At 41.0% G+C, this 27,848-nt stretch overlaps 1 protein-coding gene across 3 annotated transcripts in view; it reads right to left on the bottom strand.

The window, feature by feature from the left end:
* si:dkey-191g9.5 (rap1 GTPase-GDP dissociation stimulator 1) overlaps positions 1 to 24,519 on the bottom strand; it is a 32,462-nt gene extending 7,943 nt beyond the window's left edge. Inside the window, exons 1-12 of one of the 3 annotated variants that reach the window (XR_005696349.1) lie at positions 24,302 to 24,517; positions 16,107 to 16,211; positions 14,070 to 14,192; positions 13,177 to 13,302; positions 11,660 to 11,788; positions 9,870 to 9,995; positions 9,126 to 9,269; positions 5,971 to 6,102; positions 2,823 to 2,957; positions 2,537 to 2,662; positions 1,799 to 1,938; positions 1,543 to 1,669 (exon numbers count right to left, since the gene is read on the bottom strand). Coding sequence is in view for 2 of the 3 variants with exons in the window: in XM_040035419.1 (XP_039891353.1) it covers positions 1,543 to 1,669; positions 1,799 to 1,938; positions 2,537 to 2,662; positions 2,823 to 2,957; positions 5,971 to 6,102; positions 9,126 to 9,269; positions 9,870 to 9,995; positions 11,660 to 11,788; positions 13,177 to 13,302; positions 14,070 to 14,192; positions 16,107 to 16,211; positions 24,302 to 24,314 (1,426 nt within the window). In the remaining variant the exon portion in view is untranslated. Of the gene's footprint in view, positions 1 to 1,542; positions 1,670 to 1,798; positions 1,939 to 2,536; positions 2,663 to 2,822; positions 2,958 to 5,970; positions 6,103 to 9,125; positions 9,270 to 9,869; positions 9,996 to 11,659; positions 11,789 to 13,176; positions 13,303 to 14,069; positions 14,193 to 16,106; positions 16,212 to 24,301 lie in introns of all 3 variants that reach the window. The other 2 variants (XM_040035419.1, XM_040035418.1) reach the window with 2 other exon arrangements.
* Between the last annotated feature and the right edge of the window lie 3,329 nt (positions 24,520 to 27,848).

The following is a 27,848-nucleotide window of genomic DNA, read 5'->3' as shown; positions in this document are numbered from 1 at the left end:
TGGTTCCTGCACTCAGGGCAGTGACCGCCAAACTGGGTGAGTGGCTCCAACAAATCCCAAGAATGAGTTCCGAGATCCTGTCCAGAGGAATCCTCAGTCCTGGGAATCTGGTGGAGGACCTGTGTGCGTGTAACATACAACCTGCTGGTTATGGTACAATATTTTTAAATCCTGGGTGGGTGTGCATGGGCTGGTAGTGTTTTGACGTTTCAATCATGAGGTCATTCTATGCACAACATATTTATGTGAGCCCAAACTACTGTGATACTCTACATGTCACTCACTTCCACAGACACCAAATTACAACGTGTTGTGAACACTAACAGACAGTGTTGGGGAGTAACAGAATACATGTACCGCCGTTAAGTATTTAAAATACAAAATATTACTGTTACAGTTACCGTTTAAAAAGGTGGTATTTAGGATACAGTTACTTTAATGAAATAAATGGATTCCACGGCGGTACTTCCCTGTTTCAGGACTGTTTGGGTTTTGTTTGTTCTGTTGTTCCAGGCGGCCGCGTTACGGTTGCCATGGTTACAGGGTGACACGCGTGCTCTCTGCGTCTGTGTGTTTCCTGGGTGAGAGAGCGCCTTTTTGTTGTTGTTGTTGTGCTAAGCTAATAGGCCGAATGCTACAGGCATCGCCCTAAAGCATGCAGCCTGATGGGCAGTGTAGTCCGTGCTGCAGGCAGAATGGACCGCCATACCGTTATGTGTCTGTGAGCGAGGGAGGGAGAAAAAAGTACGAGCTGTCACCGAGCAGAAACGGGAGCTGGAAGCATGTAAATATAATAATAACAGAGCCTGACGAGCCCAGCTGTGAGTAAGCTGTTAAGACTCGACTGTACGCCGTGTTCCTGTTTCCTCTGAAACATTAAGTTCAGTTGGAGCAGTCTTTCATCGCCTCTCTCTGTCTCTGCTAGCAAAGTGACCCAGACAACAAAGTAAAGCTAGTTCTCAGCTACGAGCCGACACGAACCCGACGTATTAGCCAGCCATTAGCCTTTACTACGGTTCGGAGCCGCGGGCCTTCAGTAATAGTAATAAATCACACAGCAATCGTACATTCATGTAGTTGTAAAAAGCATGATAATATATTAAGTAATCCAAAGTATTCAGAATACGTTACTCTCATTGAGTAACGTAACGGAATACGTTACAGAATACATTTTGGGGCATGTAATCTGTAGTGGAATACATTTAAAAGTAACCTTCCCAACACTGCTAATGGAGTGCCAGGCTCTTCCTTTGATACACCAAATAATTCAAAGTCACTTCCAGACGAGACCAAACTAGTGTCTGATAGTTTGTACTTTTTAACCAAAGCCAGTGTTGGAACGTTCCCAAATATATTCCAGAGTAATTGCTCATTCCTACCTGGAGAACCCTTCGTAGTAACACTTTGGATCCTTCTAGGATTTAGAAGCGCTGCAGAGCTTCTTGGGCCATCAGAAATTTCAGGCCCAACTTGAGAGATCTCACTAGAACTACACTCTGACATGTCTGATAAATTCAGCCGAAGAACTTGAAATTGCTTTACCAATGTCAATGGCACTTGCAATTGCCAGGGCAACCAGGGCTTCATTCTGCATGATGACATGTTCACTTGATGCCATAGAAATAAGATGCCGAATTCCATTGGCTCTGGCTACCTCACGGACAACTTCCTGTTAAAGAGAGAAAATCAGCCGATCATAAGATAATAAGTGAACATCCGACAAAGCGAGTTTGATAACCAACACAAACAAATTAGAACTTAACCAGAGAAACATTCCCAGTAGAAGAATCTGACTCACAGAGTTCTGACTATGTCTGATGAGAGCAGCCAGCAGGCGACTGGCTTCTCCTCTGACTCCTGCATGATCCTTGGCTTCGCACCACTCCATGATCCGATCGAGTAGGTCAGCATCTCTCCCCAGCACTAACGCAGCTTCCTCTGACACACAGTGCAGCAGAGGGTAGAAGACGTTTGTTTTGACAACGGTTAATAAAGACTGCCAGCTGTACATGGGGGGAAAAGATGTACTGTGTATTACATTAATCGGAGTGAAGCATGAACTTTTGGTGGGTCTCCTCATGTGAAATGTAATTTTGATCCTCGCACAACATTTCTGTTGAATTAACGTCAGGTGTTTGACTTGGCGAGGTGCTTTTCCTTTGTTGTTCAGCGTTGTGTTGACGATGGCCTCGTTGATACCTTCAAATTTTCGGCCTGGATGGAGGTTTCCATACTTTCATTTCATATTTTCATTTAATTTCTTTAAACGGGCTTTCTGTTTCAGACGTGTGAAAATCTGGTAACGACTACAGAATGTGTCCCATACAGAAACCCAGAGCACTCATTATCCCAAATCCCCTTCAGACCTTACACCACATGGACAGGTGTTTCACTGGATCTGCTGATACATTAGCCCAATAGTTTATTTTTGCAGGAAAGCAGTGTGTTTGTATGCTGTTTGGTGCCCAATGGTCAATGAGAGGCCTTCTACCAAAGGGAAGAATCAAAGTTATCGCATTTTAAGCATTTTGCTCACCGTGTCCGTCCACCATCATACGCAGAGTGCCCAGCAGTTTGAACTGAACTGGGGGCATGTCCGAGCGCAGCAGTGTCTTTATTCTGTCAGTCACCCCGTCCTCCAGCATTCGCACTTTGTTGGTGGCTGGGAACACACACGTCATATTATCGACTTTCTCAGCGTTTCACTTTTACTTTATCAATTCACATTGATTTTAAGGACAAAACACATTCAGGATCATTTTAGGTTATGAAATGTACTTGAACTTGTTTCTTTTGATTGCTTAGGCAGTGGAAGCCTGTACCAGGAATGGCAAGGTTTCTGAGTGCGCTTAGTCCAGCATGTTGAACAGATACGTCTCCTTCATCTACGTGCTGCTCCAACAATGTCAGGATGTGAGGAACCACTCCGAGGTCCAGCATCTTCACACAGTTACTGTCTGACAGAAAAACAACAGTCCTCAAAACCCAACTACTTAAAAACAAACAAACATTAACATGAAGGTCATTTGGGACTTTTCTCTCTACTGTGTAAAGCAAGAATTGGTGCACAAGTTTTAATTTTGTTATTATTTTCTCTAATTCACACAAAATCTAAATTATACACACAGTCTCAAATACATGACTCGTGTAGTGGAATAACTGACTAACTGCTAGTTTGTCTGTGCCAGCAGAAAGAGGACTTGTGTTAGGTTTAATGTATGTGTTGTAGGTTGCCATTTAGAAAGCTAGAATGCTTCTGTTTGCTATCGAGGTAACCCACGCACATGACTACGTGCACGACATTGATAAGGGGAACAAGCAGCCTTGAGAAGAACAGATTCTACCAACAACAACCTGGGAGAGCTGCACTCCCATCATATAACCACACATTGTATAACCATGCTTGCACAGCACAATCACACTTTGTAACCAGTTATAGTAATTTCTCATAGGTAATACAGCAACATGCTTTATGAATATTCATGTGTGTAAGCAATAAAAACAACCTGCAGAGGGAAAGCAAGTTGAAGTGGGTTGGAGACAACTGCTTCCCCCTCGCGAGTGAAAACCTGAGCTCTGTGTGACCTCGTCCCTGAGCGAGCTGTTTATCCAGCAGTGTGAGGGGTAAAACTCTGACAACTTGTGTGACAGTACTCACTGGGCAGACCAATACACAAGCTACTGGACCAGAGTGAAGATCTATGAAGAACTGCAGATTTACACAACCTGGGAAGTTCTCTTGGGGCCATTTCTGTATAACTACAGATTTCTGAATCACCACTTCAAACAATTTATTCTGATATGTCCCCACTTTGTCCATGTCTGAGACCCACACTGTCCACAATGATGCAATTTTTACATTGTCATGGGCTGGGGGGGGGGCTGACAAAGAAAGAAACCCAACCTTGCTCCACAACCGACACCTTCAACCGTGACTGAAAGTTGCTGCTGCCCTCATGGATGAGCCAAATGCCTTCTGGAGAAAAGTTTTATGGTCAGAAGACACAAAGTTTGAGCTAAAATGTTAAGAGGCGTGTTTGGAGGAGTAACGGCGAGACTGAAGTCTATCTTATCTGTCATTACATCTGAGAGCGGGTAAAAAGGTAAGAACTATTTATATTAATGTGGATTTAATACTCGGATTTTTACCTTTATGGTTTCACAAAGGGATAAAAAAGGGATGCACAAAATTAATAGGATTTACTATTTGCAAACGCGCATAAAGATAAACTCTTTTATAGCACTTTGTATCACTGTAAACATAAGACCTTTCACCCACTCTCAGATGTAATGACAGGTAAGCTGGGGGCACTTCAATCCCACCTTTCTTCACAGTTTGAAAAGTTCACCTTCACTCCTCCACACATAACTCTTATCATTTCTGAAAATTAGTAGCGTCAATTAGCCTTTATACACGTAGTGTTTTGCCCATTTTAAAGAAACAGATCTTTGGGCAGCTTTCCAAGCCACTGATTTAAACCTCGTCCTCTTCCAAAAGCGCTGCTGCAGCGGGTATGGCTGGTAGGAGTGGCTCTGCAAAGCTACTCGGGTCTTGCTTTTTTTCCCTGGAGGCTAAAGGCAGTTAGAACAGCGTCCTCACTCACCGGCTCCATCCAAGCTCTGCACTGCCTGCTGGGTAATGCTCATAGGATCAGAGACTGGACTTTTTAAACAGAGCGCCGATCCAGAATTCCTGTAGTGGGGTGCTGGTTCCACAGATCAACAAAACCTAAGAACACCGTACCAGCAATCCACCATGGTGCTGGCAGCGTTATGGTCTTGGGCTGTTTTGCTGCCAGTGGCAGTGGTACAAGCTGGATGGAATAATGAAGAAAGAGGACTACCTCCAATTCCTGTAACTTCATCTCAGATCAGCAGCAAGACAAAGTTGGACACAGCCGGGTGTTCCAAAGGGACAATGATCCCAAACACATAACACGACTGGATTAGGAAAAGATAAAGCAGGCTAACAGCTCCAAACTCAGACTTGTTGAAAATTTGTGGAATACATTTCAAATCTGGATTCATCCAAGGAAACCAACCAATTTGAGTAAACTATCAATTCTGCCAAGACGATTGGTCAAATATCCATCCAGCATTATGCCAGAAGCTTGTCGATGGCTACCAAAAGCATCTGGCTGAGGTACAAAATGTAAAGGGATATAAAACCAAATATTAGGGTATAATTGAGTATTTTAGTATACTTTGACTCCACGTGGATTAGAAAAAATTCAAAGTAAATTCCAACTTGTGCAGCCAATTGTTGTTTTTGGGGTGATTAGAGATGTGTGCTCTACAACAGCGGTCCCCAACTCCCGGGACAGAGACTGGAGCTGTTTGGTTCTGGGCCGCGAGAGCTGGGGCTCAGGTGTGAGATTGATGGTTTCCCTGGGTCTTTTCCCGTGTGTTATAAATACATTTTCTTTCTTTTGGTACCGGTACTGGTTTTATTTTGTTGCATTTATTTGCGACACCTTAAAAGTTGGTTTGTGAAAATATTGTCGGACATAAACCGGTCCGTGGCGCAAAAAAGGTTGGGGACCGCTGCTCTACGAGCATTTCACCCCAGAAAAACATCACGTGATAACACTAAATACCACTGAACACAAAAAACAGTATGTTAAAGAAACTGTTAATGAATGAGAATGACTATATCGTGTTACATTGCACTATTTAGAAGATCTTGTACCAGTTTTGATCTGTTTAAAACATCAGATTTAAAAAAATGTCTATTTCGAATTTAATGTATAAACTGTAAACTGTCTGGACAGATAGTCTGATGGAACCTTTCTGCTGAGGAAGTAGAAGAAAGTGGGTTTTTGAGATGTTTCACCCGGAAAAAAAAAATGGGTGAAAACCAAGAAAAATAAATCTTAAGTTATCTTAAAAAAAGTTTAGAGAGCTGTAAAGAGTGGAACTGTCTCTCCAGACTCAGTCAAAAAGACCATGTAGTTTTGACAAACATCTCACCATTCCTGGCGAAGTTGGCGATGGCCAGCGCTCCCGATAGCTGCAGTTGGGTGTTGGAGCTCTGGAGCCATGACAGAACATCCTGGTACACCAGACCTGATCCTTCACCAAAACACTTCTGCATGGACTCATCTGACACACAAACAGTATTTTGAAAATAACTGAAAAAGCAACGTGACAAAATCACATGATTTAGATTCACATGCAGCAGTGACATTACTATTGCTTCATTAGGTAAATCAATACACTAGTGCACCAACACCAGAGATTACATATTAGATTGGTCACAACACAGTGACAAGTGCAGTGCGTTTCTTTTATTTACTCATTTTTGTTTTGTAACTCGACACAATGAACGTATTTACTGGACAATCAGAGAGAAAAATGCATCTTTCCCTGACAGTTATTAGTCCTCGTCACCAGTGATTCAAGTTTGAGTGAAACAAAATCCAATTTTGGCACGCCCCGTTTTTTTACTATTAAATGAGCCACTAAATACTTGCCCACCCAGTCTCTGCTAAATGTAGCTGTTTCTGAACCAATCATAGATGTTTCTTGTGTAAATGCTGCATCTGCCCAATGTGATTTGAGATAAAGCAAACATTTCTTAAGCTTAATGGAATTATTAGCACCCCTGCTATGCCATGAAATTACTCTGTCCCTATATTATTTATACAGGATAATATATGTTCATATGGTATCCTTTCTTTTGTGCTTCCACTCTTTAACATACCTCTGACTTTTGCCCAGGAACAAACGTTTTCATAAGTAACCACAAAATACCCCCCTCCCCTTGAGTAAACAACCTGTCAAACCCACCAACAAACAACACACACACCCTCACTGTGAAAGAGCCTCTCTGCTGATGAAATCCAGTGCTATGTGGTCATCAAACCTCATCTTCTAACTACAAGAACGGAGTCACAGCATGGCAGGGAAGGTCAGTGTGAGCCAAATATTCTTTGTCTGCAACTTTCTACGTGCTTTAATAATCTCACATTCTTTTTCCATGCCCTGCACCTCTGTTTTATGTTTCTCCTTCACTCGTTCACATTCCAGGAATGTCTGGAATATTCCAATGATAGTGTGGCAGTGGTGTGGTCTTTGGCTCAAGGGGCAGTGGCAGGGAGGGTGATGGAGCAGGTGGAGATGTGGTTCTAGTGAGGTCTCCTTCCCTTTTTAGTGACCTGAGACAGCAGTGAGGAGTCAGCTGCAAAGACGTCGGTGCCAAACGAAAGAAAAGTGTCTGGATCATTTACTGAGAGGTCTCAGCTGATGATCATTATCCAGAATAGGCATCAGTGATCTAGAGTTAGTGTCCAAATATATATATAGACCTGACACAAGTTTGTTTTTTCCCTGTTTACCTAAACATATTCTTGTTGTGAAGACTCTCAGGTTTTATTTGAAGGTATCAGCCTTTAAATTGGATGAACTCTTTAGAATTTCAGCTCTTTAACATTTGCCACACTCTGGCAAATAACCAAAAACAATGGGACACTTGAGTCAAAGCCTATTTCAATGCCATGTGTGGACATTTCCTTTGTTGTTTCATTATCAACTAAGCAGATAAAAGGTTTGGAGTTGACTTGAGGTGGTGCTTGCATTTGGAAGATTTTGCTACGAACAGACAACATGCAGTTAGAGGAGCTCTCCATGCAGGTGAAACAAGCCTCCTTAAACTGCGAAAACAGAAAACAAACACATGAGAAATTGGTACAATATTGGCAAAACCTACAGTTTGGTAGAAAGAAATCACAGGTGAACACAACGACGCAAAAACACCTGCACGTCCAAAGAAGACAACAGTGGTGGATGATCGCAGAATCATGTCCATGGTGACGATTCCACAAAGAAACAGCAACTGAAAGTCGCTGCAGTAAAGTCCTGGAGGCGCATTCAAAAGGAGGAAAGCCGATGATGTCCATGAGTTCAAGGCTGCAGGCTGTCACTGCCAGCAAACGGGTTTTAATCAAGCATTAGAAACGATTTTTTTATTTTCAGCTATTTAATTTGTCCAATTACTTTTGAGCCCCCAAAATAAAGGGATTGTGTTAAAAATGCTTTTTGTTCAACTGAATCAAAGCTGAAATTCTGCACTTCAGCTACATCTGAGTCGTTTCACTGTGATAACGTGCAGAACAAAATTGAGAAAAACTTTGTCTCCGTCCAAATACTTTTAATAACAATAATAATGGATTGGATTTATATAGCGCTTTTCAAGGCACCCAAAGCGCTTTACAATACCACTATTCATTCACTCTCACATTCACACACTGGTGGAGGCAAGCTACAGTTGTAGCCACAGCTGCCCTGGGGCAGACTGACAGAGGCAAGGCTGCTGTATCGCGCCATCGGCCCCTCTGGCCAACACCAGTAGGCAAGTAAGGTAAAGTGTCTTGCCCAAGGACACAACGACCAGGACAGAGAGCCCGGGGATCGAACCGGCGACCTTCCGGTTACAGATGTGATTCCCAACCCCCTGAGCCACGGTCGCCTTTTGGAGCTGTATGTACACGCTTACCACCTGTGCTATCAGATGTTTGATATGGTCTGTACAGTTCTGCACCTTCTACACGTTACTTCACTAACAATCACAGATTAAGACACTGCTGCTCTTTCTAGCTGGTCACGCCTCTTTGATGACTTTAGCTTCTAGCCAGCTGTTCATAATGCGACGATCTGCCTCTTCCAGTCTCTCATTTCTGTCGGCAATATCTGTGTTAACTTAACTTGTGACGTTTTCACAGCACAGACGTCCTCCTGCAGTTGTTTAAGCACACTACTGAGTTGGGACAAAGTTCAACAAAAGCATTCGATGCAATACTCGAGGCTGTTAGAACTTTCAGCGTGGTCTCTGTCACCATGCTTGCATAGCTTATGCCCTGTTTAGCAATGCCACTCTTAGGTGTCATTGAAATAAAAAGAAACCTCTGAACACTAAGGGAAACTACTTACAGACAGTAGATGCCCAATGAGAGGCAAAGCCAGGGGGAACAGAGGTTTTGCTCAGGAGCTCTGCATTAGGCGAGCGTCTTGGTGAGTGGATCCCAGCGCAGTGCAATTTCAGCACTTTGTCTTCCTCTGTTTGTCATCTGACCACTTCTTCCTTTCAAACCTACACTAAGACAATGTTGTTGCTATGCATTACGTACCCCCTAAAAGCAGGGACACCATTAGGTTGGAGGCAATCTTGATGCTGCAGAGGTCATGTGGGTCAGACCCTCCCTGCAGACTCCGAATCATCTCGGATAAAGCTTCTGGGACTCCTGACTCTGCAAACTGTAGTTTCAGAGTATCTGGTGGCACAGAACAATTCATTTCAATTTACTCATATAGCACCGGATCACAACAACAGTTGCCTCAGGACGACAACCCAACAAGTTTTACTACTGTCTCCATTAATCATGAACATATGCATGAAGAAAACTAATGTTTGGACTTTATTTTGTTACTGAGCAGCATATGTGGTAAAAGTCTTTGAGTGCTTTCATAATAGGAGACACATTTTCTTAGTTCAAGTCAAGGCAATGTATTTCACAATAAATTGAAAACAATAAGCACATGCCAAGGCTGCTCTCCATCTCCCTCAAGCTTTCTACAACCCAAACTCCAGAAAAGCTGGGGCTCTGCGTAAAAAGTAGAGGAAAACCAAACACAACGGATCTGCAAATGTCGTAGACGCATTTAAACTGACATTAAAACACAGAACACTGATTTAATATTTTAGCAGCTCATGAAACGTATTAGCTCATTGTGAATTGGATGAAAGCAGCATGTTTCAAATAAGTTGGAAGTGGAGCAACAAAAGGTTCGAAAAGTACACGGTACTAAAAAGAAAGTTTCTCAGGAGTAAAGATGGGCAGAGGTTCACCGATCGATTAAAAACATGCCCTTACCGCTCTCTCCCAGAGAGCCCAGTATTTCCAAAATGACATGTCGGCGTTCAGCATCAGGGGCCTGTTTCAGCTGAAATATCAGTACATCTGCAACATCCAGCTGTGCCAGCGCCTCCCTTGCAGAGTCTGCAAACACATGTGGTCTGTAATCAGCTACAGAGTTAGTGACATATCATAATCATAGCAGAACAGCTGCACAGTGAATCGTTCTTTTTTCATTTCTGAAGTATTAGCCCACCTCCCTCTGGGACACCTGGATATGTTAACTGTGTAAGCTGTAATTAGTCACCCCATTAGATCACAGTAGCTAAAAAGAACTGTGGCTAAGGAGGTAGAGCAGTTCAACAGGTCAGTGCTCTGAGCAAGATACTGAACCCTAAATCTCTCCAGGTGTGCATGCTATATTAATACCAATACATTTGTAACGTACAGTTTGTTGAGTAGTTCGAGTGCTAAAGCATGGCTAAACTCAAATGCTAAATGCTTTCTTCTGTTAAAAGGCTTTAAAAGGTTACTCTGGCCTGACATGGTTACCACAATGAGTGAGTAACGTAGCACTCTTAATTCTTATTCTCATGTATATCTCATGCACATATCTTCCTACGTAGCACTTTTAATTCTTATCCCTACTTTTATTTTTTCATGTCTATTTAAGTGCTATTTATGACACTATGTTTGCACTGAAGCACCGCAGCAATTTCCTAATGTTGTAAACCTGCTCAACATTTGGCAATAAACCCCTTTCTGATTCTGATTCTGACAAAGTATTTACTTTGGCACGGGTACTGTGTCAGCCATTTATCTCTGGCATGTTGCTCACAAAGAAAACCCTCTCTGCTTCATGTTTAGGGTTGCAGGCAGTGTTGGGTGTAACGCGTTACTGTAATTAAATTACTTTTCCACTGAAAGAGTAGAGTAACTGATTACTGTTCATTTTTAGGTATTTTAATTACAGTTACTTACAATGTACTTGCGTTACATGGTAAAATAATTAAACTGGCTGAATATTTAATTTCAATAATTAGTCTTCCAAACGTAGAAGTAAACTCTGCTGCTTTAACATGGCTGTAGTGCAGCTGCGCGTCATTTCACACCGGTTTGCTGCACAGTCGTTTTCTACAGCGGAAGCTGCCGGACTGAAGCGAGTGGCTGTTTTTTGAGGTGGACATATTCCCGTCTCTTCACTTTTCTGAAACGAGCAGACAAGAACATTACAGTAATATGTAAAAACTATGGGCTGCTGTTCATAGCACGAGTCATCTACTGAAGCGCCTGACACGGAGCATAGACGAACACTTCTGAGCGATCCTTGTTCATCATCCATGGATAACACCGCGGCAACTCCCGCTAAGCTGCAAAACCTGATTTTACTTCAGCAGCGCAGAAAGCGTCTGAAGGCGAGCTTAAAAACGACTGCAGGCTACACTGTGGAAGAGATGCTGCCGCTGCGTACTGCAGAGTCTCCGTCTTTAAAAATGTATTTATTATTTAAAGAGTTTAATTTCTATCGTCTGCCACTCGAGGTTTAGAGGGATTTTAAGAAGTATTTGGTGAAATTACTTATTTAGTAATTAAGTTACTTTTCAGACACAGTAATTAGATAAGTATTTAAATACAATATTGACTAAGTAATTAGTAATTAATTACTTTTGTAAAGTAACTTACCCAACACTGGTTGCAGGCACATTAATTAAAGGCAATGCTGTAGCTGTAAAGAACATGTCTAATCACTAAAGCACTGACAATCAAACTACATCTAACAGCACTGAATACAAATAGTAAATAATCACCCATGTCTGCCAGGTTACACAAGGCCAGCAGACAGACATTGACCAGTGGATCGTTGTCAGGATACGCCCTCATTATGGAAACGAGTCTGGGGATTACACCACTCTGGACCAACTGGTCCTGCTGGTATGCTAGGTGAAAAAGGTAGGAGACAGAGATAAGTGTTAAGGAATAAAGTGAGAGACCTCTAGAGATCCATTTTTATCATTTTGATAAAAAATGGATCTCAGAGCTTTTTCTCAGGATGCTGACAAGTTCTAAGCGTTTAATGAGAGGCAGTTCTGTGGTACACGGACTGGTTCTTATCGAGCTCTTTTCCACTCTACCTTAGTATTCAAAGTGCTTTATACAACATTACAATATGGATGCAAATGTCTTGTTGTGAAAAGCTGGAGGAGAATGAGAAGACTACAGCAGCAGATCATATCAGCTCCTCCCAGCCACGAACAGAAGCATGGCACGCTGAAGACTGGAAACATGTAACCTGCTACAAGAGTCTTTTTTGTTTTGACACAGCAACTTATGGAAGCCTGTTTCCGCCACTAAATAAAAACAAAACAGCTAGTATCCATAACTCAAACTTTCGAGTTAGCTCTGCCAATCAAAACTATGCGTGAATGAGGTCGCTTTCTTGTTACCCGGAAGCATATGGCGCAGAGGAACGCGCACTCAAAAACGGATCCCAACAAATTGGCGCTTTCGCGAGTACGTTTGCTGATAGTAACACCGTGTGATTCAGCTAATAACACGGGGGTTTCATCATTTGTGAAGCCAGGCTGAAAACACTCAGCAATCTGTGCATTCACGACTGGATGTAATACCGGTAGCTTAGCTGTAGCATTTGTAGCTGAGGCTTCAGCTTCTGGGTAACGAGGAAATCACGTCATTCACGTAGATTACTGATTGGCAGCGCTAACTCGAGATTTCGAGTTGCTTTTCTCAAAATTTCGAGTTAATAAATCGAAATTTTGAGTTATGGATACTAGCTGTTTTGGGTTTTTTTTAGTGGCGGAAACGGGCTTCCATAGCAACTAGTACACTAAGACAGTGTACTGCCAGGCTTACTCTACACCAGTTAACCATGCTTTGAATGCTCCAGCTCACCCTGTGTAATGTTGTTGACTGTGTGCCTGCTTTTATGGCGACAGTCTCACATATTTCAAAGCACAAGTTAGCACCTATATAACATTTCACGCTATATCAGTCCGATTATGGCAGGATCTGGACAGTTTTGGCAGTCAGGAACAAAAATAGGCATCATGCAGTTATTTTATCTTGCATAGTGCAATAATGGATGCAAAGCAATGCTGCATCTAGGAAACCTGACACATGTTCTGAAAGCAGCTTGCATGACTGATCTGTAGTTGCCTAACATGATGTAGTTACCATGACAAGAATATCATGTAGTTTGAGGCTGGAATTAAGATCTGTCACTCTCTGTAGCCTTCAAAAGAAATCAGACTCATCAGCACACTGAGAACGCCCTGCTGACGGAGCCAGCAGTGTCCCACCAACTCACCGTTGTCAAAGCAGATGCGCCCGATGGCCCTGCCAGAGTTCAGCAGCATTTCTTGGTTATCGCTGTTCAGATGGGGAACCAACACCTTCACCAGGCCTGCCTCGATGCATGGCTCCCTCACTGCAGCTACAACACATGCAAGGACATTAAACCTTGTAAACGCTGGTATATTTTAAATGCTATGTTGCATATGTTACTCAACAGCTATGAAGCAACCTGGTGTTTTAGTCTCATGACGCATCACTGGAGCATAAGCATATACTATTATATATTGTACATATATTTATTAGTTTCAGATGTAGCCATTCTTGTATTTTGCTTGTTTACATTATTGTATTTTGCACAACTCTGTTGCTTGTGAAGCTCGCACACAAGAATTTCACTCACATGTGCTGTACCAATGTACCTGCACATGTGATGTGACAATAAAAGTGATTTGATTTGATTTTTTAAAAGCATCACATTTTCAGCCACTGTGTGGAATTTAAGTGCATTTTTTCATATCAGAACTAATATTAAAAAAAACACAACAACCTCGTACAGATAAAACGTCAACCCAGTAAGTTGAAAGGGGCACTAAACTAAACCAGTTTGGACGTTTTCTAAAGTGGCTTCATCTGTATAATCCTACACATACTGGCTTTAAGTTACTTAAAAGGGATAAAAATGTTTCCTTATACACTGCAATATATTTTTATTTGATATTTAATAATTATTGTAATTAAAAATAAACATAGTACAAGGTCCTTAACATGAGTTAACCTGGTTTTAAGGACCTTGTAGAATCCTAAAGCTCTTCAAAGAGAACATGAGACAAGATAAAATAAGGAAGCTTATACTGTACAAACTGTTTTATGAAGCACGCCCAGTTTTATAGTATTCAAGTGTTCTACCTTCTCGGGCCATCTCTGCCACCACCAAAGCCACCTGGCAGCTCAGACTGCTTTTTCTCTGTAAGGCCTGAGCCAGTATGGGTAGAATCCCACTTTTGGCAACGTCGATAGCAGCATCTTTCTCTGTGAATGCAAAAGTCCGTTCATTTAGAATGATAAAATTCACTATGCAATATGTGATGTTAGTTGAAAAGTGACTCAAAAAGTTGATTCTGTTCATCTGGACGAAGCGTTTTCAGTGGGACAAATGTTTCATCACTCAGCTGGGGGACTTCTTCAGTCTCAGCTGGCTGCAGGTTTCCAACCGTAGGCTACGTCCACACTAGCCCAGATCGATTTGAAAAGCGTCTGAAAACGCTCCGCGTCCACACTAGTGTTTTCAGTCGTTTTCACAGAGTTGTGCGTCCACACTGAAACGGCCCAAAACGTTCCGGTCCTGCGCATGCACAAAAGCGAGTGAGAATTAAAGAATTTGAAGAAAAGCTATCTGGAGCATGCAAACTGATATTAATCTTAAACAGGGCTGTCAAAATTGAGAGCAATCAAAACAACTGCTGTATAATGCCCTCTAGCTGCTCCGCTAGCTTTGTTTAATTGGTCACTTGACTGCATCAGATGACTAAAATGCGTCATCATTTTAGAAAGTCGGCGTTTTCGAGAGCGTTTTGAAAACGCCGTCTCAGTGTGGACGGGAGACCAAAGCAGAGAGAAAACGATGCAGTGTGGACGTAGCCTTAGAAACGGTGCATTTGCATAATGACTGAAGCTAGCACCACTGACTAACAATGAGCTGTGAGGTCAGTTTGATGATCTTTAATATGCAAATTGTCACAACTCAATAAACATTGATCAGTGGCCATGAGTCCCATTCACAGAGAGTTGGGGAAAGGCTGCAATCACAGCATTGTAAGATGGTGACAGATGTACCCTTGGCCTGACGAGGTAGCTCTTCTGTGTTGTGCCATCTGCTTTGCCAGAGGTCGTTTGGTTTCCCCGCTGTATAAATCCTGGAAATCCTCCTGGCACTTAACAGCGTACACTATGTTACTCTGTTTGTGCCGAGAGGACCCGATCTTCGGGATGGACCGGTGTTTTGTGAAAATGCGTCTCAGCTGTTCCGATAGTCCTGACACATAAAGGGTCACTAAAGGTTTTCGCTTCCATCTCTCCTCGGTCGTCTGGAGCTTTCTTCAAGTGCCTTCCCAGTTGGATATTTGTCAAAACTGGGATAACCACATTCACTTAGCACATTCTTGATATGATGTTCTTCTGCTTCCCTGGCTGCTTTGTCTGTGGGGATGGTATTCCTCTCTGATGACACCTAGTTTGTGCTCCAATGGATGATGAGAGTCAAACCTTAAATACTGATCCATATGTGTAGGTTTATGGTACTCATTAACGTTTAAATGTCTCCCATTACTGATGGAAATCTCACAGTATAACTTAAGGCTAACCTGCCATTTATCGACCGAGTTAATGTGATCAGTGAACTCAGCACGTCCTGAAATTTGATTTTCCCCCAGGTGTCATCCACATACCTGAACCAATGACTGGGCGGTGTGCAGGGTAGGATACCAGAGTAAAATGAGTTTGTCTCATATGCTCACCGAACAGCTGGATCTTTGCCTTCTGGAGGACTTTTGTTGCGCAGGCCCTGCAACTGAGATCTTCAGTTAAGACTTTTAGGAGGAATCCTGTTTTGGTGGCAGCTGTAGTCAGCCATCTCTCGTGCTGTTTGCTCGTACTCACGTACTAGCTTTAGGCAGTCCTTGTCAAAGTGGGTTAAAATGTCTTCATGCATGAACATTTCTCCACTCTGTGAATGGTACCCATGGCCACTGATCAATGTTTATGACAATTTGCATGTTAATGATCATGAAACATGGCCTAGTGGTGCTAATTTCAGCCATTATCCAAAGGTACTGTTTATAAGGTTGGAGAAACCTGGAGTCAGCTGAGACTGAAGAAATGTTTCCCACTGAAAACGTCCAGATGAACAGAATCAACTTCCTGGGATGTGTGTGTTATATGACTTACTCTTTTCTAGCAGCGCAGCCAGCACCGTATCCAAATGAGGCTTGAGCTCTTCTTCAATCAGCTCTGTACTCACACTAATAGCTTTTAACGCCTCACACAGACAGTCTGCCACACACAACAAGAGTTAGCTGTTAGCTTTAGTAACAAGGAAGTCAAGGTGAGACATGCCATTTTATAGATAGCACACAACTTGAATAAGATTATGATTCTGACAACGAAGCAACTAAAAATTTGCCAACAAGATCTGGAAAATCTGTAGCACTGACAAAATAAGGAGCTGGGTTACCTTGTTACCAACACAAAATCGTAGACAGATATTGGTTAGTGGCTACCAAGCACTAAGTCCTGTATGCCTAACTTGGCGTTCAGGTTTAAGTGATCCTATAATTCAATTCAGTTTAATTAAATTTTATTTATACAGCGCCAAATCCCAATAACAGTCGCCGCAACGTGCTTTATATTGTAAGGTAGACCCTACCATAATATAAAAAAAAAAAAAACCCAACCCAACAATCATATGACCCCCTATGAGCAAGCACTTTGGCGACAGTGGGAAGGAAAAACTCCATTTTAACAGGAAGAAACCTCCAGAAGAACCAGGCTCAGGGAGGGGCGGGGCCATCTGCTGCGACCCGTTTATAACAGGACATTTGTTCGTATCTGTTGACAGGCTAAGCTTACAATTTGTTACATTTGGTTTTATAACCCACAACACAGCAAGGTGTTCATACACACACATAATAAATAGTAATCGTGTTACCTGACATGAAAAAACAAAAACAAAACATACCAACGAATGGCTTCTGGAACCTTAATAATGAAGTTTGACTGAAAACTTGTTTTGTTTGAGAAATGTTCGACTGAAATGAAAATGGTCCACTTACAGAGAGCTGAATTTAAAGACAACAAAAACCAAAGTGAAAGTATGGAATTTAACTTTATTTATATAGCGCCACAACAACAGTTACCTCAACACGCTTTATATGACAACAATACAAAGAATGCAACAATCAGAAAGCCCAGCTGTTGCACGGCAGTGAGGAAAGACATGTTTTAAAACCCCTCCTTTAACAGGAAGAAACCTCCGACAGAGCAGGGATCAGGGAGGGGCTGCCATCTGCTGCACCCGGTTGGGGATGAGGGACTCATCCTTCACAACCCAGAATGATATACAGTAGAGGTGGGAATCACCATACATCCCACGATACGATATTATCACAATACTTAATGCACGATACGATATTATTGCGATTTTTTTTTTTTTTTAAATATCTGCGATATTCAGATTCTGTACATAAAGGTAAACTTTATCAATATTCATTTTATCTAATATCAAAGTCTCACACTCAGTCTTTCTCTCATTTCAGTCAGTTTTATTGTTGACAAACTGAACGGTTTGTATTACAGTCTAGTCCAACTTAACTGAATGCAACCATCTGGTACAATTATAGCTATTCTGAACTATGCAATTTATGAAAACTATGCAGCCCATTCAGCAACTGAAGAATTTGAAAGTAAATTAAAACAAAATATAATTTTACATTAAATAAAAAAGTTTTAAACTTAATTAAAATAAAACATGTCTTAAATTAAAATAAGTAAACTGTCATGTTTATTGCTGCCAAAAAAAAGTTAAACACATTTGGACAGTGAAGGAATGTCAGGATTCTTGCTCAGAAAAAGGATCAACATGCTCTGAAGTCAGAGCACAAAAACCTTTTTTGTAACAAAATATCGATTTCTGTTGTCCCTGTATCGATACATTATTAGCAAACAAAATATCACGATACTACACAGTATCGATTTTTCCCCCCACCCCTAATATACAGTAGATTATACAGCTCCACAGTGAGCAGAGGGTCCGCTACAGGACGTCAGGCTCTTAGGCCACACTTATGAAGTCTGTTTCTGATTGTTTGGTCAGAGACATTCACATCCAATGGCCTGCTGGAGGTCATTTTGTAGGACTCTGCACTGTAAACCCGAATAAGTTACCAGAACTCAAAAAAATTGAGGCAATCGATTGCCTCAATTTTTTTGAGTTGATCAACTCAAAAGTCAAATTTTTCCAGAACATAAAAGTTTGGATTACATGGTACTTGTATCTTTTGAGAACGGTCAACTCAAATATTTGCAGTTAATATGACTTAAAATTTCAAGTTTATAAATTCAAAGGAATAAGTTCACAGAACTTATAAAAAACGAGTACACAACCACAACATTTTTATGTTAACAAAACTCAAATGTTTATTAGTTTGTGTTGTCATTATTTTAAGTACACGTTAGTCAAATATGTTGACTACTTGATACGTAAAAACATGTGACCCAAAACTTAAAATTTTTGAGGCAATTGATTGCCTCAATTACACTGAGTATCGGTAACTTAATATGCAAAAGTCATAAACATCTGTCATTGAACAGTATCTTGCCTGCTCCCTTTTAGCTTTAATTCCCTTTAATTTATGTTGAAATTAAATACATTTTTTTTTAAAAATTAAATAAATTAAAAATAATTAACAAAAACATTTATAAATTAGAATAAGTAGACCAAAAATTGTTTAGTCAGGAAAACTGTCAGAGTAATAAAAAATAATGCCAAATAATAATAAATAATATCAAAATGTGCTTTTGGCTCTCTGGCTAATATCTGAATAAGGCAACAGGGCAGCAATTTGAGTGAATTACAATGCTATTTGTTTTACATTAACCAGTATCAAACAGTGAAATTTAGGTCATCTTGTGCAGCCCACAATGTTTTAGAAATAGTATTACGAAAAACATTAAAACATACAAAACATTAGTGTTGCTTTGCATTATGTTAATGAGAACAAACTCTGGGGTAGCTGAGGTGAAGTGCATAGATTAGTCCAAACATTACCAGAAGGCTTCACCAAATCTGGGGAGACTGAACACGGCATCACTTTCAATGACGACAGAGATTTTCACAGGTTGGTAGTGAACTGGACTTGTCGTGTCATGGTCACTGATGACAGTGAAGAGGGCCACTTCAACACCATCAAGTTCCAACTCATCAGATTTGTCCTGAATGAATAAAAAAGAGATACTAATCACAATCTAACCCAAGAAATATAACAGACGACATATAATTTCTCATTTTACCAACTCCCGTTGAGATCCAATACCTCTTTTACAAGGGAGACCTGGGTCTCACTGTAAGAGGTGAAAAACAGAAGATCCATGTTCTATACACATAAATCAGCTAATTCACCAGAGAATCAAGTGGTGTGAGATAGACTGAAACTAAGCTAAAGGAAATACACAGGAAAATGTTTTACTAAACATCTTATCACTTTCAACAAAATGGTAAATGGTAAATGGCCTGCATTTGTATAGCGCTTTTCTAGTCCCTAAGGACCCCAAAGCGCTTCACACTACATTCAGTCATTCACCCATTCACACACTGGCGATGGCAAGCTACGTTGTAGCCACAGCTGCCCTGGGGCGCACTGACAGAGGCGAGGCTTCCGGACACTGGCGCCACCGGGCCCTCTGACCACCACCAACAAAACACCAATTCAGTTCATTCATAGTGAGGAGACAGAAAAGACCATACATGGAAACCGTATGGGTAGACTAAACAAAGGTAAGTCCAAACAGTGCATCAAAATACATGTTTGTAATTTGATGCACTGTTTATATACACAGTAGTATCTGTTAGATACTTAAGGACACTCACAGTGCAGGTTCTGAAAAATCCAGAGACATCCTCACGCAGATAGACAGGAAGGGCGTGGAGAACGGTAGTGTGCTTGGTGTGGATATCATGGATTTCCTATTGCCAGATAAAAACAGAATTTTATATACTGGTGAGTTTACTGAACAACAACAGTCAAATCAGAACATATGTCCACAAATAACCTGTTCACATCTTTAATACAGTCAGACAAATAGCAAACACAAAGTGGACTAATAGCAAAATTCAAAAAGCTCATTTAAATCATTGAACCTGTCCAATATTCCACTGGTTCAACCTATGAAATGTGTAACAATCTATTATTACCTGTTCATCGTGAATTCTTAGAATTTCAGCCAGGGCATCTGCTGTCTTCCCAGTTTTTGATGCCTTCTGTCTGAATAAGGTCATCAGTCGAGGAAGATGGCGGTCAAGTTCAGGGTAGAATGTATTGGGCAGGTTCTGATTTGTAATCTGCTGAAACTCTGCATACAACTACAGCAGAAGGACAATACAGTTCAATTTGAAGAATCTCGCACACCTTTATAAAGCAGCAAAAAGCTGCAACATGAGTAAGAATTACAATTTTCATTTTAAGGAGAGCTGATCCATATTACCCCAGACTCCATTTTTAGAGCAGGCCAGAGGTTCAAGAGCTCCTTCACTGGTGGGCAGGACATCACTATGGTTTGTCTGCGCAGGGGAAATGTGGAAACTCCTTATACTTACAACTTAATATAACAGTTAAGTTATATTAATAAGTGATAAATAATAACAATAAGTGAATTACTATTATCTCACAAAGACACGGTCATGGACTATAGCTAACACTGCTTTAAAATGGCAACCTGTTTTCCTCAAAAAGTTTGTTTTATATAAGAATCTATAGGTGGAAAATAGCATAAGTAAAGTTGGTTTAGTAGTTAGTTTAACATATTTTAAGACAACTCGAGAGAGAGCGAGAGAGGTGATTGATAGAAGAATTCACAAACAAAATGAATTACCTGGTGTCTTTATCACATCCCCAGTTCTCTTCCTTGACTCTGTCTTAATTCTTGAAGCTGGAATAGAGAGATCCAAAGGCATAAACTGATGAACAATTAAAAAGCATCCAAATGGTGACAAATTATAAATACTTCCATTCATAATTTTTCTCTGTTAATGATCTTTTCATTTAATCCCCAAAGTGTGAATGCATCTCTAGTCAAGATACTAAAGCCATCAAGCAAATATTACAATGTTATATGTAATATATATAAAAAAACACCTATGGAGACCGTCGCTCAAACGCCTAATACACCTGCACCACTTATTCGCACATATAGTTTAAAATATAGCATTTCTAACAAGAAAACGGCTTGAAAGCACTCTCACTGCAGACAGGTATCTCCGCTGTGTAACTGCAGGGAACACGGGCTTGTTTGGACCCAACTATTCTGAGTCATGAGAGGGGGTTTCAAAATTTAGAGAGATTAAAACACTTTGTTTCATACTAGGCGACCGGGCGCCACCTCTAGAACAAGTACTATCTAACTTTTTAAACAGTCTGTGACCCTCATTACAACAACTTAATGCTAGCTCTGCAAGCGCAAAGTTTCTTCTTCTTTGAGAGCAGCAAAGCACATAAAAAACACGGACCTGACATTTCTGCTATTCTTTTCGACACGCACCCAAAATACAACTAAATATTCGTATTTTAACAATAAACTAATATCAACATTGAAAACTTACTGTAAGTCCAGTGATGCTAGTTGCTGCCGTTAGGTCCAACTTTCTCCAGTCGTCTGTGTTGCCTCTTTGGTGCCGTTTCCCGCCCATATACCTTTACTTCTTCTGTGTTTCGTATAGCGGAAAACGATCAGTGTATAATGCTCATTAGCGCCGCCTTTCGCTTCGGAGGGTGAATCAGCTATTAACTCGGAATAAAAATTGATTCCTGCAGCTGCTCAACACTTAAAAAAAATACATTGATAAGACAATGAATATTAAAATAAATACATTTTGTCTTCTGCTAATGCGTTTAAGACAATTTGATTTTACTTATTTGGTGAAACACTTTGAGATTTTATTGTATTTTTTTAGCATGTGCTACATAAATTAAGTTTATTATTAAATCCTACCTACTTGAAACAACAAAAATAACAGGACTTTACCATTCTTATATGTCCTAACTTAACTGTGTTACGTTGTGCTTAAGTTATGATCTTAAGTGATGCTTACTTAATATAGAAATAGTTCATTTCAATCAAAAATTATTAGTTTCATCTACTCAAAAAGAAGAACATGTTACACGAACTTGACATATTTAAGTTAACAGAACTTTTTAAAGACTTTGAGTATACACTACTTAATCTATTTAATTACTTTGAACATTCGGGTTTACAGTGTGGCAGTGCTCATCCTGCTCCTTGTTGCACTGCTGACGGCTTAAAATATAAATATATAATAAAATTCAAAAATAGTGAGAAAACAGTCTGGAAAGATAAGGACTATAAACATTCAAGCTACCCTAATTAATAAAGCTTCTTTATAAGCAGAAAAAGACACGATGAAAAGCAGAATAATCAACAAAGCAGCAACTGAGAAAAAAAAGTGACAAACTGGCATTAGCGCTTTAGCCTGCAAGATTGCCGACGTCATTATCCGACAATTAAAAATGTTTTTCCTATTTTCTTCTACAAGTCTTGGCAGCACTCTTACGGGTATTGTAGCTGATATGATGCTCCACCACATGCAGAACATATATGAAGAAGCTGCTGGAGACCAGAGCTACTACCACTAAAAACCACAAGATCATCTGCAGATATGAAATGGTTCACTAGAGTCCTGCCAACAATACAACTTCTTCAAGAAATCATCAGCTGAAAGTCTAACGAGGTCAGAAAGAAAAGCGTCTGGACTTCTTTCAGCTGCATGAAGACGGGACTGGGACTCTCCACCAATTGACTCTAGAACTGAAGAAGCTTCTTGGATGAGAGGTGAAACGTCTTCAAGCAACTTAAACAAGTCCAGAAACTTCCCAAGCTCCTTAGACTACGATGACCTGGATGACTGAGAACCTTCGCAGACATCAGCTGAAAGGTTAACAAGAACTGGGGACAAATGTTTAATGTTTAATTACATCAAATATCAGGAGTGAAAATCCTCTTTATTTTTAGAGTATTTTATAGAGCTTTGATGTTACTATTTGCCAAATTCAGCTGAACTCCCACAACAAAATTATTTTTCTCCTAATCCTGTACAATATATAATACGACTTACATGATGCTTTTTTTCCCTCTTTTACCCACCAATAAACAAAGTCTTGGTTAAAATTAACCTATTTACTTAAACCTTTAAGTATAAAGGAAACAACAGATTTTTCAGGAGCCGTCCAACACTGATGTTTCTGTTCAGTGATGTGGTTGGATAAAGTCTGAACAGTTTACACGTGCCAGCAAAGGGCTGTGCACGCTTGGACATTTCTTCAACCAGAGGCATGGAGCATAACTCAATAACAAAGCTAAAGAGCTTCTTAAACACATACAGTCCATTTCAGTCAGACGCACACACAGAGTGCAGATGGTAATCACCTCGGCTAATCCCTATAAAGTCGATTGAAAATAGCCCGGGTGGAGGGGGCTAGGAAACGGATACACACACTTGTATGTCACGATCTAGCCCTCGTGTCCTTCTGCATGTGTAAAGAGACTTATAGACTCTTCTGTGCTGAGCACTTGTTACTACAAGCCTCATTCAGCCAGTCGCACACACATTCATACAACCACTTTCTTCTATAGCGTTCATCCACACACACTCAGACGAATGAAGCGCAGGCAACTCGGCATCTTGCCCAAGGATATTTTGACATGCAGACTGCAGTAGGCAGGGAATCGATCCATCAACCTTTGGATTGGTGGACAACCAGCTGAGCAGCCAGGGCGGCACTGTGTGCATGTGTCTGTGTTAAAGCACAGGCCAACAATTTCCTAGTCAGTCTCACAATGTAATGCCAAGAAGTCCCCAGGGTGCCTATATACAAACGTGACTGCATGCATGGACACAATAACAGCAACAACTGGGAAATCTAATCCCATCAGTCCGTACGCCACTAAATCCTGTCACTGTGATGCTAATTGTGTTTATTCCACTGTTAGACTACGCGGTACATTTTGGATAGTACTGGTATTATGATGGTATCTATGAGCAATGAGGACGCAAAGAAATGGTTCATGCCTCAGAGCAGCAGTCAGCAACGCCACAGACCGGGGAAGCCGCTGCACAGACGAGGCTGGGTTGTTTGATTGTGTGGCTCAGCTGGTAAGTTTATGTCCATCCACTCCTGAACTACACAGTGCTGCAATCTTACTGGCCGGTGGCACAAACAACTCACTGTTGCTGGTCTGCAGAGTGGCGCAACAACACAGTGCACCACGCCGGCTGCAAATCGTTTTACCTTTTATACAGAGCAAGAAAGGACAGAAGCATCACACACACGCACACAGAGGATGTAGCTACTCACCAGTGTCCGTCATGGCTGCTGGCAGGCTCTCTGCTGGCAGGCTCTCTGCTGGCTAACTGCCTTCGCCTGCTTGCTAGCACTGAGTGCGCGTCTGTGTGCAGAGAGGCCGCCCTCCCTGATTCAGTCAGGTGTGTCCCGCCTCTCACGCTGCCTGCTTCCCTGTCCTTGCTCTTACTCCACTAATCCTATTACCTAACTCTCCTTTTCGTTTGCCTCGCTTCACGCTGCCCTTCTCTGCACCCACTGCGCGTGCGTTGTCTGCTCCCATCATGTGTTCATTCTTTCTGCCTGACAAATTCAAAGTACAGGCTGTGGTGAAAGAAAAGCTACAAACGAACAAAGACAATTATGTACAATATAACAAGCAAACCACGGTGATATGTACATATTTGATGTTTTTAAAAATATATTTCACTGTTATATATTATTGTATGTATATTTTTATCATATAAAACAAGGGACTAGTTTAAAGACTGATGGCGTAAACATGATATCACATAGAAAAGACTGACAATATCTGCGGATTTTTTAAAAATGAAATACAAATATTTCTGTAGCTCTTTAAATGTTTTGGGAAAACAGGTTATAACTTAAGTGCGTGTCTGTGTACAGTGCATTGCCCTTTCTGATTTTTTCTCTTTTTGCATATTTGGCACACTTAAGTGTGCCAAATATGCAAAATATTTCAGATGGTCAACTTTTAATATTTGACATAAAGAACTCTTGTAAACACAAAATGCAGCGTGTGATAAAAAGGTTATCCAAACCTTCCTGACCTCGTGTGTAAAAAACAAAACAAAAACAAAAGCTGATTGCCCTCGAATAAATGTGTTTGTTACTCTTCATGGCAAAAAAAAAAAATTGTAATAACTGGCAATGAGACTTTTTCATCACTGTACAGGAATTTCTGGCCCACTGTTCTTTACAGACGTGTTTTAGTTCACCCACTCTGGAAGGTTTGCCTGGTTAAAGTCATGCTTCAGTCTGATTTGTGTCCAGACTTTGACTACGCCATCCCAAAACCTCTTTTTGAGCCATTCAGAGGTGGACTTGCTGCTGTGTTTCAGATCGATCACGCTGAATAGCCCAGTGTGTTAAAGATTCATTGTCATATGCACACTAAAGAAACATGTTTTCCCCCAAATTCTTCCTTTGCTGTCTGTAACAAATACCCAAGAGGAGAAAAAACACTTATACAATAAATAAATACAATAAATGGTTTAAAAACAATAGAAATAATTATAAAGGATTATACTAAATACAACAAAAAGGGGGGGGGGGGCAAAAAATACACATACATATACATATATATATATGTATATGTATCACCTGGATCACCAGTTGAGAAAAAAAAGAGAAAACAAGCAAAAAAAGAGAGCAACCATCACGATAATCTATGTGTATACAGGGAGTGCAGAATTATTAGGCAAGTTGTATTTCTGAGGAATAATGTTATTATTGAACAACAACCATGTTCTCAATGAACCCAAAAAACTCATTAATATCAAAGCTGAATGTTTTTGGAAGTAGTTTTTAGTTTGTTTTTAGTTTTAGCTATTTTAGGGGGATATCTGTGTGTGCAGGTGACTATTACTGTGCATAATTATTAGGCAACTTAACAAAAAACAAATATATACCCATTTCAATTATTTATTTTTACCAGTGAAACCAATATAACATCTCCACATTCACAAATATACATTTCTGACATTCAAAAACAAAACAAAAACAAATCAGCGACCAATATAGCCACCTTTCTTTGCAAGGACACTCAAAAGCCTGCCATCCATGGATTCTGTCAGTGTTTGATCTGTTCACCATCAACATTGCGTGCAGCAGCAACCACAGCCTCCCAGACACTGTTCAGAGAGGTGTACTGTTTTCCCTCCTTGTAAATCTCACATTTGATGATGGACCACAGGTTCTCAATGGGGTTCAGATCAGGTGAACAAGGAGGCCATGTCATTAGTTTTTCTTCTTTTATACCCTTTCTTGCCAGCCACGCTGTGGAGTACTTGGACGCGTGTGATGGAGCATTGTCCTGCATGAAAATCATGTTTTTCTTGAAGGATGCAGACTTCTCCTGTACCACTGCTTGAAGAAGGTGTCTTCCAGAAACTGGCAGTAGGACTGGGAGTTGAGCTTGACTCCATCCTCAACCCGAAAAGGCCCCACAAGCTCATCTTTGATGATACCAGCCCAAACCAGTACTCCACCTCCACCTTGCTGGCGTCTGAGTCGGACTGGAGCTCTCTGCCCTTTACCAATCCAGCCACGGGCCCATCCATCTGGCCCATCAAGACTCACTCTCATTTCATCAGTCCATAAAACCTTAGAAAAACCAGTCTTGAGATATTTCTTGGCCCAGTCTTGACGTTTCAGCTTGTGTGTCTTGTTCAGTGGTGGTCGTCTTTCAGCCTTTCTTACCTTGGCCATGTCTCTGAGTATTGCACACCTTGTGCTTTTGGGCACTCCAGTGATGTTGCAGCTCTGAAATATGGCCAAACTGGTGGCAAGTGGCATCTTGGCAGCTGCACGCTTGACTTTTCTCAGTTCATGGGCAGTTATTTTGCGCCTTGGTTTTTCCACACGCTTCTTGCGACCCTGTTGACTATTTTGAATGAAACGCTTGATTGTTCGATGATCACGCTTCAGAAGCTTTGCAATTTTGAGACTGCTGCATCCCTCTGCAAGATATCTCACTATTTTTGACTTTTCTGAGCCTGTCAAGTCCTTCTTTTGACCCATTTTGCCAAAGGAAAGGACGTTGCCTAATAATTATGCACACCTGATATAGGGTGTTGATGTCATTAGACCACACCCCTTCTCATTACAGAGATGCACATCACCTAATATGCTTAATTGGTAGTAGGCTTTGGAGCCTATACAGCTTGGAGTAAGACAACATGCATGAAGAGGATGATGTGGACAAAATACTCATTTGTCTAATAATTCTGCACTCCCTGTATAACAGTAAATACTAAATATTATTGTGGTAAATGGCCTGTATTTGTATAGCACTTTACACATCCAGTCATCCACACACTGGTGATGGCAGCTACATTGTAGCCACAGCCACCCTGGGGCGCACTGACAGCGGCGAGGCTGCCGGACACTGGCGCCACCGGGCCCTCTGACCACCACCAGTAAGTAACGGGTGAAGTGTCTTGCCCAAGGACACAACGACCGAGACTGTCCAAGCCGGGGCTCGAACCGGCAACCTTCCGATTACAAGGCAAACTCCCAACTCTTGAGCCACGATTGCCCCAGTAAAGGACCTGTCAAGACTGCGGGCAGCAGATCATGTAGAGTGCAGAGTGAGGACCCAAATGCAGACAAAGTAGGCAGGAAATGAACTTAACGAAAAGTGAACCATTTAATGATTCTAAAACAGTACAAAGATAAGAAAACCAATCAAAAATGAGAAACTAAAGAGAAAACCTGAACTGAAAAAACTGTAGAGGCTGAGAAACTCTGGGAACACGGATCCTGAGCGACACAGGGATAGAGGAACAGACGCTCTCACAGAGGAAACATTATATACATG

Source organism: Simochromis diagramma, unplaced genomic scaffold, assembly GCF_900408965.1.
Source record: "Simochromis diagramma unplaced genomic scaffold, fSimDia1.1 OVJJ01000816.1, whole genome shotgun sequence".
Taxonomy (NCBI): Eukaryota; Metazoa; Chordata; class Actinopteri; order Cichliformes; family Cichlidae; genus Simochromis; species Simochromis diagramma.
This window is presented reverse-complemented; position numbering and strand designations above follow the sequence as displayed.